This window comes from Meles meles, chromosome 7, assembly GCF_922984935.1.
Source record: "Meles meles chromosome 7, mMelMel3.1 paternal haplotype, whole genome shotgun sequence".
Taxonomy (NCBI): Eukaryota; Metazoa; Chordata; class Mammalia; order Carnivora; family Mustelidae; genus Meles; species Meles meles.
Window position 1 is genome coordinate 8,988,043 of NC_060072.1, and position 16,113 is coordinate 9,004,155.

Sequence of the window (16,113 nt, forward strand, 5' to 3'; positions counted from 1 at the left end):
CCTCGCTGCCCTGCTGCACCTGTCGGCTTTACTGTGACACTCCTCCGGCCGGGAAGCCCTCCTCTACGCCTCTCCGCCTGGCTGGCCCCAGCCTTCTCAGACAGCGGACTGTGCTGTCCGCTCCCTGTTCCTGACCTCACTGTCTCCTCACCCTGGCTGTGTGCTCATCTCTGTGTTTTTTTTTTTTTTACTGGTTTCATCATCGCATTTCCCTCCACCATTTCCCACCATGAGCCCTCGGCAAGGAGCAGGCCCCCAGCACGCGCTCCGTGTGTGTTAAACGGAAGACGACAGCGCGTGTGTGTCCTGCGGCTGCAGGGTCCAAGGGGAGGTTGGATGAGCCTCACAGCTGGCCAGGTTCGGCCGAGACGGTCGTTAATGACCAGCGACCCTGGGTTTGGCCAGGAGAAGGTCACAGATGGCAGAGAGGAGGGGGAGAAAGCCTGAGTGGGGTACAGGTGAGAAACTGAGGGAGACCCCTTGGAGACTGTGACCAGACAGGAGTGAGGGGCCGCAGTGAGGCCGGCCGGGGCCACAGAACCGGAGAGCCCGGGGAAGGGTGAGCGCTGGATGCAGGAGGCTGGGGAGGGGTGCGGGTGGGTGAGAGCCGAAACCCGAGACCCGGAGGAGCCCAGCTGGAAGGGGACAGGGAGGACGGGGCGAGGGCCCAGCCCGAGGGTCGATGGCTCAGAGATGTTGGGGTCAAGAGGTGAAAAGAGAGCTGGAGAGACAGGAGCGGGGGAGAGCAGGCAGCTGCTGGAAAGTGGGCCAGGCGAGAGGGGCTCCGGGCCGTGAGGAGAGGACTGTGGGAGGAGGCGAGGCTGGACGGGGGCAGGATCACAGAAGTGGGCGCCACAGTCACCTGGAAGGAAGGCGGTGGTTGTGCTAGACAGAGCGAGTGGTACCTTCATGGAACAGGGGGGCAACCTGGGGCAGCCAGCCCGGCACGGAAGCCAAAGCTGGGGGACAATGGTCTCGAGGCAGCCTTGGGAGCCAGGAGGACCATGTCCCACCTCCAGGCTCGACAGAGCAGGGTATGAGGGAAAGAAGAGCTCTCTTAAGAAGGCTGCCAGGCAAGCAGGGTCGAGGCGGGCGGGGAGGCCGGGTTAGTGCAATTTACAATTAGGGATGTTCAGAGCGGGGCCAAAGACTCGGGGCCTTAGGCCATGTCCGCTCGCCCCCTGGACTGGGAGCTGGGAGCCCCGGCTTGTTGGGGTTCTAAATAGTCTGGGCCTGGCAGCCTAGGGCTGCCCCAGCCAAACAGCGACCCACCCTCCCCACGGTCCCCTTCACACCGCCCCCCGTCCCCCTATGAGGGAAGCTGAACATAATTCCATTCCTGGAAGGGAGGCGTCCTCCAGACACACAGGGGCCAGGATCTAACCCACACTCTGCTCACATCCTCGGACCCCGGGCCCAGGCCCCCTGCTGCGGGACCCCCACAAGCGTTATGGGGGTGTGGTTCTTGATATCACTTCTTCAAAGACTGACCGGTCCCAAAGTCCCCAACCCGAAGCCCACCAGGAGCAAGAGTGGGGGTTCTTTGAGGACAGAAAGGCTGGCAACCACGAGCCCAATTTGACTCTCTTTTTTCCATTTGACAGGTGGGGAAACTGAGGCCCGGAGGACATGGCATCTTGCTCAAGTCATACCACCAGTCGGGGTCAGAGCGGGTGCAGAACGTGGCCTCAGGCCCCGAGGCTGCAGGCACTTCCCGGCGGCCTGTCCTGCCTCTCCTCCCACCGGACAGCCGGTTCTCCAGGTTTGGCTGCCAAGCGCGGCTCCCTCGCCTGCTCTGCCATCTGCCCTTCCTTTCCTCCTGGTTTTTCCTCCTCTCCACCCCTCCTCCCCCAGCTTCTGTCTCCCCCCCCCCCCCCCGCCCCGCCCTGCTTGGGCTTGCCTCACAGCTTCTCAGGAGCAGGGGTAGGGCCCTGCAGGAGCCAGTCATGGGGCTCCCCCCATGTGGCTGGGGACTCCCTGAAGCAGAAGACGCTGGCCGCGATCCCAGCCCCTCCAGTTAACCTCTCGGGCTTCAGCTTCTCACCTGAAGTGGGGTAACAAAACCCACTTGACCAGGATGCTACAGGCCTGGGAAGAGTGGATGTGTGGCAGGCCCTTTAAATATCCGCCTTCGCAAAGCTTCAAGTCTGCCCCAAAGCTAACCATTCCAATCGCGGGTCACAGATGAGGTCTGGAGAGGCCAGGATTTTCCAAGGTCCTGCTCAGGCAATCCTGCTCCCCACGCCAAGTCCCAGGCTCCCGCAGGCTCCCAAGCTCCTGCACTGCCCCCGTGCATGAGGAAATGCCCACGATGCAAGGCAGGATCCTACCAGCCAACATCTCCCGAAGACCTCAGCCCTCGGCCAACGTCTCCCGAAGACCTCCTTGCCACGGCCTCCTTCCTAGACCCAAGACAGATGGACTAACCAAAGGTCAGCCACAAGCAGATTAAAAGATAAGGAAGATTCCAAGACGGCTAGTGATAAAGGACAAAGGAGCATGTGATCTACTTCCGCCGACAGCGCTCCCTGAGTTAGTGACCCGGCCATGCCAGGTGCTTGGAGAGGACAGGCTGGATGAGGCCACCCAATTCCTGTCAGGACACCTGCTCCCAGAACCTCAAGCCACATCTCCCCATGGCAGCCACAGGGAGCTCTTCTCCGTCTGAACCCCGTTCTGTGACCCAAGGTCTTTGGTGAGCACCCCCTGCCTGCCACCCCGGAGCCTGCTCATGGAGTGTGATGGCTCTCTCATTCGCACACCGGGGATCCCCAAGAGCTCCCCATCATTTCTAAAGCCCACTCAGATCTCAAGCTCCCGACATTTGCACCTGCTGTTCCTTCCACCTGCAATGTTCCCTCCCAGCATCTTTATCAGAACCAACTCAGCAGTCACCTCCCCCTGGAAGTCCTCCATATCCCACTCGAAGAGGCAGCTACCCCCTGCTGGATTTTCTTCTTGTGGTGTCTCAGGCCTCCTAAGGAGTACGTGTCACTGGACTGAGAGTGTCTCTGGTGGGACACACAGGCTGGTACCGGGCAGGAACTTGGCATTTGCGGAATGAATGACTGAATGCCAGAGCTGGCCAGGGGCTCCATGACCACCCTGGACCCCTTTGCCCCACTCCACACCTCCAGGATTTTGATGTAGGATGGCTAGGGAATGGTGATCTGGACTGGAGTGGGGACAGAGGGCTCTCATCTCGAAGCTGCTGTGTTTCCAAACCAAGTTCAGCTTTTATTGTCAGTGTTCACTGGGGTGATTGAGGGTGTGGATGAAAACGAGACCCCGTCGAGTCCCCCTTGGTGCCACGGCAAAGTAGACAGGCGGGCCACAGGGGGTACACTGAATGCGGACCCCATAGACCTCCAGGTTGTGCCTTATTCTGTCGTTTGTGTCGTTTGTGTGATAAACACCCTACTCACAGAATCCTGGGGTGTTCAGGAATCAACCCCAGAAACACCAACATTTCAAACACTTTAGCATTCTGTTTTGCTCCAAATGTACACGAGAACACGAACTACCCTGTTCTCCACAAGCGCATTCCTTCCACAATATTCCTTCCCCGCACGGCAGTAGGATGCACTAAAAGTAAAACCACAAATCAGCTAGCTCCCTGCCAGAGCTCCGGGGGCCCCATCTGGCCCCAGAACAAAGAAAGGTGTCCCCTGACAAGCCTGAGTCTTGCGGCACCTGTGACCTAGCTCAGCCTCCTCACTGAGCTGGGGAGACTGAGGCACAGGGGTGGTCGTAGCTGGTCTGTGGGGCAGCCTTCTTCTGGCCGCCAGCCAGACTGGCCCCGTCTCCCTACAACTGGGTCAGAGGCAGCCCCTCAGAGCCTGCCCTGGACGCTGCTCCACCTCAGCCATCCCTGCCTCACCCCAGACACGGAAGGTTCTAGTTTGGCTCCTAGTCAGCTGGGCCAGCCAGCTGCCAGCTTCCTCCCCACTTAGCCAAAAGCGTTCAAGGCCTGCTGGAGCTAATCATCCTCCTGGGCCTGGGGGCCAGTGGGTGGGGAAGGGGGCAGTTGAGGAAGCCAAAGAGGAGGCGCTGGGGGACCCACTTCCCCCCTGCCAGGACCCCAGGGGGGTCCCTCTTTCAGAGACAAGATCAGTCTTATACAAATGGCACAAAATCCCCAGCCCATGAGCACATATGGGGCTAGGGCCGTACCCCGGCTGCAAGGGAGGGACCCAGATGTGGTCCTGGATGGAGGGACCAGGTGTCCAGGTTTGTGTGGGACTGAGTGGGCTCCCAGGACACAGCACTTTCAGGGCTAAAGCTGGGAAAGTGCCAGCAAACCATGTTGAACCAGTCACCCCAGTCCGGAGCTCAGGCTTCCTTAGCTTCAAGGTGAAGTCCACAGCCTCCCTGACCTCTTGGGGCGCTGATGGAACACCAGGGCCAAGGTCAGGTCTCCAGCTACATCCCTCGCACACTTACGGACACGTTAGAACACGTCGGCGCACCAGACGTTTTTTGGAAAAGACTGGAAGGCAGGCACTGGGCCTCTCTGAGCGGTGGGATCACACGTGATTTTTTTCCTGATTGTTTTTGTCGTGGTAAAATAGCCAGGACATAAAATATACCAACATCACCATTTTTAGGTACAAGGTGGTATTAAGCCCAGTACATTAATATTGTGTGACCATCACAAGCGATGTTTCTGTCTTCCAGACATCAGCAGGTGTTACTTTTGTGATCAGAAAAAAGATATATGTTTTAAAGGCGACGATGAGCCTCTATCAGCTGTCTCTGTTCACACAAAGGCAGTGAGCACAGCTAGGAGGCCGTTTTGGTGGGGGGGGGGGGGGATCTGGGCATTAGATGAGTGCTTGGCCCAGATGACCTTTATCCTGCCCAATCCTGAAACCCAAGATTCTGACCTCTTCCAGCTCCCGGAGAAGTGATCAATGTACTTTGGAGACTCCAAGATTTGGGTTCAGATCCTCTGTCTGCTGCTTACATGCTCAGTAACCTTGGGTCTCTCGGAGCCTGCTTCCTCAAGTGATGCAGGAGCCGTAGGGGAATGAGTGGCGGGTGACTGCACGCGGGCCCCCTGCACCCAGCGGCCTCTCCATCGTTACCTTTCCTTCCTCCTTCTTGGAATGTCTCTCTGGTACCCGGACGTGATGGACAGAGGTAAGCCCTGTTCATCCTTTAAGGCCCAATTTGATATTATCCTCTCCACGAAGCCTCTCTGATTCTCACGGCAGGGGGTACCCCTCTGCTGGCTCTCACGGCCTCTGCCGGGGGGGGGGGGGGGGGGGGGGGGGGGGGGGAACACTGGCTCCCTTCCCAGTGGGACTGTGTGATCCCCGAGCACTAATGGCTGCGTCTGAGTCATGCCGCCTTCCCCAGGGGCCCAGCAGACTTGATGCAGCTTTGCTAAATAAGCCATCACCGGCAGAAGTGTCCCAAGCAGGCAAACTGCCCACACCTCCTCACAAAGCCAGTGGCTTCACCCTCCCAGGCCCGTGGCCCAGGGGCTGGCAAAGGGGAGCAGAGCACACAGCTGGCTCGCCCGATCAGGCAGGTGTGTCCTCCCCACAGCCCGAGTTCTCTCTCTGCCAAGAACCAGCCGGGGTCGCTGGGGAGCTGGACGACTGGCACAGATGAATGAGTCCAGTACCACAAACCCTTCTGGATGTGCCCAGGGTGCCCGGCCCACCGCCGGGCCCTATGTGGCCACTGGGGCTTCCCTGCCCTCAGCAAGCTCCCCATCTTAAGAGGAAAGGGGTTTACACAGGGCTATGCTTCTTGTGGTGCCAGGAGGAGGTTTTAACATCTTCAGACAAAGGACAGTTAGCTTCCTTTCTCTCTGGGAGGCCAGAGATAAACACCCAAGCTGTCCCACCCATCAAACCCTAATATTGTCCTGAAAACCCAGGAAGTGAGGGAGCTTGAGTACCCTGAGGCCGTGGCTGGTCTTAGGTGTAGTCCTTTGGGGTCGCTGATAGTGACCCTGGCCAGTTGTCCCCAGTCCTAGCCCCCTGTGGGCCCACAGGAATAGGCTCTAGGCCCGCAGAGGCACAGCCCTCCAGTGAGGGTGTTTGGGCAATGTCCAGCAAACCCTAGGGGGGGCAAAAGGCACCCCCTCCTGCACTGGCCTTCTTCTCCTGGGGCGCTGCCCACACCACCTGAACTCCCCCTCTGTGCTCACTGTCTCTGTCCCATCCTCCTCCCCCGCAGCCCCCAGGTCTGAGCAGGGACCCCCCTACTGCTGGGGGATTCTGACCCCCTCACCAGGCTGAGGTCCAGAACAGGCCTCTCTGCCAAGCCCCCTCCCCCAACAAGCATTCAGGTGTACTTGGTGGGGCGGTCGTGGATTCAGGAAATATCAGAGCCCAAGGTGGCTCCTCCCACCTCTCTACAAATCGGGAAACTGAGGCATGAGAGAAGAGTTGCCTCTCCCCACCTCAGAATGTAACTCCTCGTTTCCCATAAACATTTCTTGGGTGGTTTCCGGCCCAAGGTCACGCCGCGAAGGAGAGGCATTTCCCGGGTGGAAGCCAGGTTCCCGGCTCCCGGCTTATCGCTCCATACCTTCCGGGCTAAGCCATCTAACCTGGTTTCCGGCCCTCTCCTCCTTGAACGTCCACGGCAGACGTGGCGTGCACCCGGGAGTTGATCTACGCCCTGATCCACCCCCCAAAAAAGGCCACCTGAGACCCAGGCTCAATCCCCACCGCCGCTGATCCGCCCGGCGGCAGCGCGCAACCGGAGCCGCGAGCTGCATAGCCGCGGCCTGGAGGTCACGACGATGGGGAGCCGCACGCGAACAGGGACGCCGGGAAGAAAGGGCGCCGGCAGCAGGAGCGGGAGCCCCTCGCCAGCGCTGGGACCCCCGCCCGGGGCCCGGGAAGGAGCGGGGGTAGCGGCCGCCGGCACCCTGTCCGGAAGGCTCCCCGCCGGTTGCGGCACCTTTGCCCAGGGTCCGGCGGGGTTGGAGTCCGTCCGGGCGCGCCGCCCCTGCCCGCGTCCCCACGACACGCCACCCCCGGCGCGGTCGGGCCACCCAGCCGTCCTTACCCAAGACACGACGCGCAGAATGGTGTGCGGCTGCCGGACCAGGGTGTGGGGGTCGAAGGCGCCCCCGGCTTTGCCCGCTCCGTACGCACCCCCTTCCATCGTGGCTGCACCCGCGCGGTGCCCCCCGCTCGGCGCGCGCCGCCGGCCCTGCGCGTGCGCGGCGCCCCCGCCCCCTCCCCTGCTCGCGCGGCCGGTGTGGTCCAGGGCTCCCGCCAGGGGGCGTCGTGCGCGGAGGGCGCCGGGGCGCCGGCTGGAGGCGGGCCGCGCGCGCTTGTTCCCGGGGGCGCGCGTGCTGCGGACCGGGTGGAGGGCGCGCTCGTCGCTGGCGTGGTGACCTCTCTGCGGAGCGGGGCCGGGGCGGGTGCAGCAAATACAGGACGTCCCCACCTCCGGGCGGCCGCTCTCCCGGGCCGCGCTGTCCCCATCACAGCCCCGCGGTGCCTGAGGCTCTGGTTGAAACCGTCTTCGTTATTTGTTTCCTGTCGCTATCTGTCCCCCAACCTAGTAGGGCAGGGGCCGCGTTTGTCTTCCTACACAGTAGGTGCCACAGAAGATTTCTCGAATGAATGAATGGACCACGAATGAATAGCCCGTCTCCGAGCCCTCGGAATCACCCACCTCCCCAAGGACCTTTCAGTTTCCACCTTGCTTTTAGGTTGACATCACGTCGTGGGCCCCTGTGTCTGTGTATCAAACCCCCCCAACTACCCTTTTCCTTAATTCAGTAATTACGTAATTATTTGTTCATTGTTTGCTTCTGTTAGTCTGTGGAGCCAATGGCCAGGTACACAGTATGTGCTCAATAAATACACCCTACTCTCCAGAACGGTATCACAGTTTGGGCAAGGCCACCGGGTTGCATGGGAACAGGCAGACTGGAGGAGTGCTAGCTGCAGTGGGAAGGACACCTTCCAGGTCTGGCCCTTGAGATGACCTGCAGTCCGCAGGGCTTCTCTCCATGGCCCAGGTACCTCCATTGGTTCCAGGATCAGGTTGGACAAGGATATGCTTTGCTGCTGCGTTGTCATTCTGTGACAACAGGACACAGGTCTGTGCACAGGAAATGTGTGGTGGTGTGTCACGTCTTAGAAATATCGCCTCGGCAAGTGTCCATTGTAGGCTCTGTTTACCGAGGGTTCATTCTGTGCCCGGCCCTGTGCTAAGTCCTTTACATATATTATCCCCATTTAATACAACAACCTTATAGTAGCTGCTATGATTATATAAAACTTCTAGAAGAAAACGCAAGAGAAATTTTTGTGACCTTGGGTTGGGCAAGGAATTCTCGGATATAACGCCAAGACCATGATCCCTAAGAGAAAACAATCCATCAACTGAACTTCATCAAAACTGTTCAAAAGTTGCTGTTACAGGAATGAATAAAGGCAAACCACAATGTGGGAGAAAAATCTTTACAAAACATACACCTGATAAAGAATTTGCCTTCCAGGGGCGCCTGGGTGGCTCAGTGGGTTAAAGCCTCTCCCTTCAGCTCAGGTCATAATCCCAGGGTCCTGGGATCCAGCCTGGCATCGGGCTCTCTGCTTAGCAGGGAGCCTGCTTCCCTTCCTCTCTCTCTGCCTACTTGTGATCTCTGTCTGTCAAATAAATAAATAAAATCTTAAAAAAAAAAAATAAAAGAACCCCTTTGTTTAAAAAAAAAAAATTTTGCTTTCCAGGTGTCCCTGGCCGGCGCAGTCCATTGAGTGTCAGACTCTTGGTTTTGACTCAGGTCATGACCTCAGGGTCCTGAAGTCAAGTCGCGAGTTGGGTTCTGAGCTCAGGCAGGAGTCCGCTGAAGTTTCTCTCTTCCTCTCCCTCTGCCTCGCCCCTTGCTTGCGTGCTCTCAATGACCCCCTCTAAAATAAATAAATAAATCTTAAAAAAAAAAAAAAAGACTTTGCATCCCAAATATATAAAGAACTCTGCAAAGTCAATAATAAGAAAATAATCTGGTTTTCAGAAAATGGGTGAAAGACTTGAACAGATACATTTCACCAAAAAAGATATACAGATGGCAACTAAGCCTACTAGTCCCTAGGGAAATGCAAATGCAAATCAGGATGAGATACTTCCATATACATACAAAAATGGTTAAAAATTTTAATTTGACCATATCAAGTGTTGGAGAGGATTTAGAACAACTGGAGCTCTTACCCCTTGCTGGTGAAATTACGAAACAGTAATAATAATTCAGTAAGTACAGCCACTTAGGAAAACAGGTTAGCAGCTTCGGATAAAGCTAACTTATACATTTACAATGTGACCCTGCAATCTCCCTCCTGGGTGTTTGCCCTAGAGAAATTAAAAGTTATGTTCACACAAAACTCTGCACAAGAATGTTTATAGCAGCTTTATTTGTAATAGTCCAAACTTGGAAATAACCCAAATGTCCCTCAATGGGAGAATGCAGAAACAAATTGTGGGACCCTTTGTGCAATGGGTTACTACTCAGGAATGAAAAAGGAACGAACAATGGATACTTTCCACAGCATGTGTTGTATTAAGGAAAAGAGGCCAGGCTCGGAAGACTACAGAGGGCATGATTCCTTTTATATGTCCTTGCGAAAGCAGAACTATAGGGACGGAAAACAGATACAGCGGTTGCTAGGGACTGAAAGTGTGACTGGAGGGCACATTGGAGGATTTACTAGTGAAGAGCATGGAAAAATTTGGGGGATGATGGAATCCTTTTCTCTCTTGTTTGTGGTAATGGTTATAAAATTGACAATATATGTTTGTCCATAAAAAGGGTGATTTTCGGGGTGCCCAGGTGGCTCAGAGGGTTAAGTCACTGCATTCGGCTCAGGTCATGATCTCAGGGTGCTGGGATCAAGCCCCACATCGGGCTCTCTGCTCGGCAGGGAGCCTGCTTCCCCTTCTCTCTCTGCCGGCCTCTCTGCCTACTTGTGATCTCTCTCTCTGTCAAATAAATAAAGAAAAGCTTTTTTTAAAAAAAGGGTGATTTTCACTGTATGTTAATTATACACACTTTTTAAAATGGGAAATAAATCTGAGTGAGTGTGATGGACTGATTCAGTAATATTCATTCACATATTTATTCAATAAATCTTTATTTAAAAATTTTTTTAAGATTTTATTTATTTACTCAACAGACAGAGATCACAAGTAGGCAGAGCAGCAGGCACAGAGAGAGGGGGAAGCAGGCTCCCCGCTGAGCAGAGAGTCCGATGCGGGGCTTGATCCCAGGACCCTGAGATCATGACCTGAGCTAAAAGCAGAGGCTTTAGGGGCGCCTGGGTGGCTCAGCTGTTTAAGCCTCTGCCTTTGGCTCAGGTCATGATCTCAGGGTCTCAGGGTCTCAGGGTCCTGGGATCGAGCCCCGCATTGGGCTCTCTGCTCAGTGGGGAGCCTGTTTCTCCCTCTCTCTCTCTGCCTACTTGTGACCTCTCTCTCTGTCAAATAAATAAATAAAATATTTTTTAAAAAAAAGCAGAGGCTTTAACCCACTGAGACACCCAGGCATCCCTATAAAATTTTTTTAAGACTTTATTTATTCATTAGGAAGAGAGAGAGAGTGCAAGAGAGAGCATGAGCAGGGTGGGGAGGGGCTGGGGGAGAGGGAGAAGCAAGCACCCCTTAATAAATCTTTATTTGAAACCCACCTTACCTAAGACTTTGTGCTAGACATGGGGGCATAAGGGGTAAAGAATTTAGAGAATGTTCTAACCTTTCCAGCATTAAGATTGGATCACACCGATGAATTTAAATCTCAGAAAGGGTGTTGTTCAGGAACCTGAGCTGTAGACGAAGATATTCTTGCGTACAAGTCCTGGTTCCTTCTGACAGTCACTGAGTCACCTTGGACAAACGCCTTCACCTCTTTGGGACTGTTTCCTCATATGATAAATAGAAATAAGCATAGTACTTTATTATAAAGAAACCTGAGGGGGTGCCTGGATGGCTCAGTCCCTTAAGTGTCTGCTTTTGGTTCAGGTCATGATCTCTGGGTCCTGGGACTGAACCCCCCTCCCCCATGCCGCCCTCCCCCCCAATCAGCCTCCTCCTGGGATCCTGCTTCTCCTTCTCCCTCTGCCCCTCCCCTCCGCTCTTGCTCTCTCCCTCCCTCTCTCTCTCTACCAAATAAATAAATTAATGAATTCTTTAAAAAACAACAACAACAAAACCCCTGAGGATTATTGTCAGGATTAAATGAGAGAATGCACAAAATGTACTTAGAATAGTGCTTGATACAAAGAAGGAGCTTAGTAAACATTGTTGGCCTTCCCTTCCCGGTTGGTTTTCAAGGTAGGTATGCACAGCAGGGTGTGGAGGCATTTTCTTAGCAGCACAAAGTTATAAATGATGGGGAGGTTTCCAGGGTCCCCCAAGAACCTCTACTGAATACCTAGCATTGCAGGTGCATAGAAACGTCCTCCTCTCCTACTGTTTGTGTTTATGTGTTGTTCCCTGTTAATGGCAGGGCCAAAGGAGGAAGTCAGACTGTTCTTTGTAGGTCAAGATTTTGCAAACTCGGAGCTGCCTGATCTTGCCCGGTTCTGCGCGGTAATTTTGAGCTCCTGTCCCGGCTCAGCTGTGACTCGCCATTGCTCACTCTCTCCTGCCCCCTTGAGGTTGCTTTGGTATGGAAGGCGTTAGGTCTGTTTTCTCTGAGAGCGTGGGGTTGCCTGGGAGGAGGGGCAATTCTTTCATTGGATTTGAGTGGAAAAACCATAATCTTAAAAAATTTGCTACTGCAATGGGTGCCTGGGGGGCTCAGCCGGTGAAGCATCTGCTTTCAGCTTGGGTGGTGACCCCAGGATCCTGGGATCAAAGCCCACATCTGCTCCCTGCTCAGTGGCAAGTCTGCTTCTCCCTCTGGCTCTGCTGCTCCTCCCTTCCCCCTGCTCCTGCTCACCCTCTGTCTCTCTTGCAAATAAATAAATAAAATCGTTAAAAAAATTCTCTAGGCTGTTTAAAACAAAACAAAGCAAATATTTACTTATCTATTATTGTTTTTTAAAGTTTAACAAAATATTTTATTTATTTATTTGACAGAGAAAGGGAGATCACAAGCAGGCAGAGAGACAGGCAGAGAGAGGGGGAGGCAGGCTATCCGCTGAGCAGAGACCCCGATGTGGAACTCGATCCCAGGACCTCGAGATCATGACCTGAGCTGAAGGTAGTGGCTTAACCCACTGAGCTACCCAGGCACCCCTATTTTTTAAAGTTTTAATTTAGATTCCAGTTAGTTAACATACCATGTAAGTAAATAGTTAATAGTAGTTTAATAGTAATAGTAGTAATAGTAGTTTCAGGGGTAGAATTCAGTGACTCAATACTTCCATCCAGCACCCAGTGTCCCTGTGGACCGGCACCTCCTTAATCCCCATCACCCATTTCACCCACCCCCCACCCACCTCTCCTCCAGGAACGTTTGTTCTCTATAGTTAAGAGTCTGTTTCTTGGGGCGCCTGGGTGGCTCAGTGGGTTAAAGCCTCTGCCTTCGGCTCAGGTCATGGTCCCAGGGTCCAGGGATCGAGCCCCGCATCGGGCTCTTTGCTCAGCAGGGAGCCTGCTTCCCTTCCTCTCCCTCTGTCTGTCTCTCTGCCTGCTTGTGATCTCTGTCTGTCAAATAAATAAATAAAATATTTAAAAAAAAAAAGAGTCTGTTTCTTGGTTTCCCTCTCTTTTTCCCCCCATATTCTTTTTTTTTTAAATTTCTTAAATTCCATAGGGTGTGTCTTTCTTTGACTGACTTATTTCGCTTAGAAGCTGATTCTAAAATTCTTAGGGGGGCGGCGCCTGGGTGTCTCAGTGGGTTAAAGCCTCTGCCTTCGCTCGGGTCGTGATCCCAGGATCCTGGGATCGAGCCCCACATGAGGCTCTCTGCTCCTTAGGGATCCTGCTTCCCCCTCTCTCTCTGCCTGCCTCTCTGCCTACTTGTGATCTCTGTCTGTCAAATAAATAAATAAAATCTTAAAAAAAAAAAATCCTTAGGGAAAAGCAAGGGGCCAAGAATGGCCAATCCAAAATCGAGGACGAAGAGCAAGTTCTACCAGACAGACGTAGCAGATGTAAAGGTTCATTATAAAGCTGTAGTAAATCAGATGATAGACAAAAAGAACAATGGAACAGAATGCAGAGCCCAGAATTAGAATGAGGAACATTTGGAAATGTGATATACAGAAGTGACATTGCAAACGGAAGGATGGGCCATTTAGTAAGTGAGCAGTGCCGGGAACATTGGCTCTCCATATGGGGAAAGAAATGCGGTTGGGTTCCTACCTCACACCATTCACACAAATGGATTCCACGTGCCGGCTGAAAGTCGAAGACAGTTGCGCTCAGGATTCATTCATCCACCCACCTCTCCAAATTAGCAGGAATCAGGAAGCCAACTGGGAGACTACTAAAGCTGGTTCAAAGTGAAACTATGATTAGTTGGGGGCCGTGGCAACCAGAAGGAGTAGTTGGAGCTGTCTGGTGGACCCTTGAGCTTTCTGTCCCCCACTGATCCCAGGGCTCCTCCTCCCCTCTACTCAAATTTCTTGGGACTAACACACACCAGGAACTGGCCTTTTTCTTCTCTCAATACACACAACCAGAGTGAATAATTGAGATCTCCGTGCAGAGAGCTCAGGGGCTAAAACAACTAGATATCTGAGGTGTACAACTCCCTGAAAATAAATTCAATAAACCGCCTGACATATGCCATTTGAAGCAGGGGTATTAGGACAAGCAAATCAAGAATTTGAAATAAGCATGATGTGGAGATAAGGGATGATATCAGCAATATCAAAGAACAAGAAATAAGGAAATGAATCAAGCAGAAGTATAAGAAATGAAAAATATGGGGGCTCCTGGGTGGCTCAGTTGGTTGAGCGTCTGCCTTCTGCTCAGATCATGAATCTAGAAGTCCTAGGATCGAGTTCTGCATCGGGCTTCCCCTGCTCTGCGGGGACCCTCCTTTTCCCTCTCCCTTTCCCTGCTACTCCCCCTACTTGCACGCGCTCTCTCTCTCTCTGCCAAATAAATAAATAAAATCTTAGAAAAAAAAAGATTACTAATAAAGGCCGTGGCCTGCAAGAATATGGGTGAGCCTCACCTGATCAGTTGAAGGCCTTAAGTCAGAAACAGTCCTCCCAGAACGGAGAGTTTGAACTCCAGACTCCAACATTAACTCCTTTCTGAGTTTCCAGTCTGCTGGCCTGCCCTGCAGATTTTGCACCCAAGACTGCAACATCAACTCTTGCCCGAGTTTCAAACCTGCTGGTGAGCCCTAAGGACTTCAGACTTGTCAACTGCTACAGTGACATGAATTAATTCCTTAAGATAAATCCTATATATGTATCACACACACACATGATTGGTTCTGCTGGTTCTGTTTCTCTGGAGAACCCTGACTAATGCAGTGGAAAACGAATTCTCCCTGCCCCTTTCTACTTTATGCTGTAATTATACGTATCATCCCTGAATCAGCTGGAAACCCAGCTGTGGGAGTCGCAGTAAATCCAGAGAGGCTGAAAGGGACAGTTGGAGGAGGGACAGGGTGAAAGTGGGGGCCAGAGAGGCCTGATGGGTCTGTTTTCTCATGATTGCACTTACAGTAAACATTTGGACCTTAGTTCACAGATGATGTCATACACTTTAGTGAGTACACCATGGGGAGGGACACCACACCAGGCTGTCCCACTCTGAGTGTTGCTGCTTGCTTGAAGGGGTCTCCCCACTGTTGAAGCACACTTTCCCTTCAGAATTAGTTAATAATCTGTACGTGATACATTGCACGACTATACTGTTTTCTAACTATGTTTCATCCAATGCTTTTAAAATCTCTTGGAAGTCTTTGCCTGACTCAATTAGGGATGACAAAGGAGTGATTATCTACTTTTTTTTTTTAAGATTTTATTTCTTTATTTGACAGAGATCACAAGTAGGCAGAGAGGCAGGCAGAGAGAGAGAGAGAGGAGGAAGCAGGCTCCCTGCTGAGCAGAGAGCCTGATGCGGGGCTTAATCCCAGGACCCTGAGATCATGACCTGAGCCGAAGGCAGCGGCTTAATCCACTGAGCCACCCAGGCGCCCCTGATTTTCTACTTTTATTCTGTATTCATTAGCAGGACAGTTATCTGGTGAGTTTTTTTTTTTAATTTTTTAAAGATTTTATTTATTTATTTGCCACAAAGAGAGCGAAAGTACAAGCGGCGGGGGGTTGGGGGTGGCAGGGAGAGGAAGAAGCAGGCTCCCCACTAAGTAAGGAGCCTTACTTACTTGCGGGACTTGATTCAGGACCCTGAGATCATAACCTGAGCCAGAGGCAGACGCTTAACAGACTGAGCTACCCAAGCATCCCTGGTGTTTTGTCTTTAACAAGGCAATAGTAGGCCTTGGGTGGTTGGATTAGAAACACAGCCCACCTAGAATCCTAAACAGTGAGTGGAAGGGACCTGGGACCATCCATTAAAGAGATTTTGGTCCAACCTCCTCATTTTCAAAAAGGAGGGACTCAGACCCAGAGATGGAAAGGGATTTGCTCTGAGCCTTCCAACATGAGCTTTGTCATGTCCCAGAAGAGCTTTTGGGGGCACAAAAAACTTTTACAATTACTTAGATCTCAAGTTCAAGTGATTTGCCCAAACTTTCCCTGGCTGAGTGGTGCTTAAGGGGGTGTGCCCTTCAGAATTACCTGGGGTTCTTTTCCGGGCTGGCTGTGCTTCCTTTTCCCCCAGCTTCTGATCCAGCAGGCCCCAGGGTGGTATCTATATTTTGAAAAAGTCCAGATGATTCCCGTTTTGTTTCTTCTCAGAAGTTCACTTTGATTTTTATTTTTAAAAATTGCCCAAGTAATTAACAATGAGTACATTCTTGCGAAGAATCCAGCAGGCTATAGAGAACCATCTGGGAAAACCGCCTTCACACCTACCCCTCAGGCCCCCTGCACTCCTCAAAAGTACCCACAGTTTCAGCCACCTTCTGGGTGACTGTCTATGAATTTACTCATTTTGCATGCGTGGACACGCATCTAATTTTTAAATAAATAGTATTATAGCATTTGTGTTGTTCCGTGACTTGCTTTTTATACTTGCCGATGTGTCTTGAAAGTCTTTTCATGTCGCTAT

At 52.6% G+C, this 16,113-nt stretch overlaps 1 protein-coding gene across 2 annotated transcripts in view; it reads right to left on the bottom strand.

Annotated features, from left to right (window-relative positions):
• Positions 1 to 7,205, bottom strand: part of SYNGR1 (synaptogyrin 1) — a 26,776-nt gene extending 19,571 nt beyond the window's left edge. The window contains exon 1 of one of the 2 annotated variants that reach the window (XM_046013195.1): positions 7,033 to 7,203. In XM_046013195.1, coding sequence (XP_045869151.1) covers positions 7,033 to 7,131 — 99 coding nt within the window. In that variant the 5' untranslated portion in view covers positions 7,132 to 7,203. Of the gene's footprint in view, positions 1 to 7,032 lie in introns of both variants that reach the window. The other variant, XM_046013196.1, reaches the window with a different exon arrangement.
• Positions 7,206 to 16,113: the final 8,908 nt, after the last annotated feature.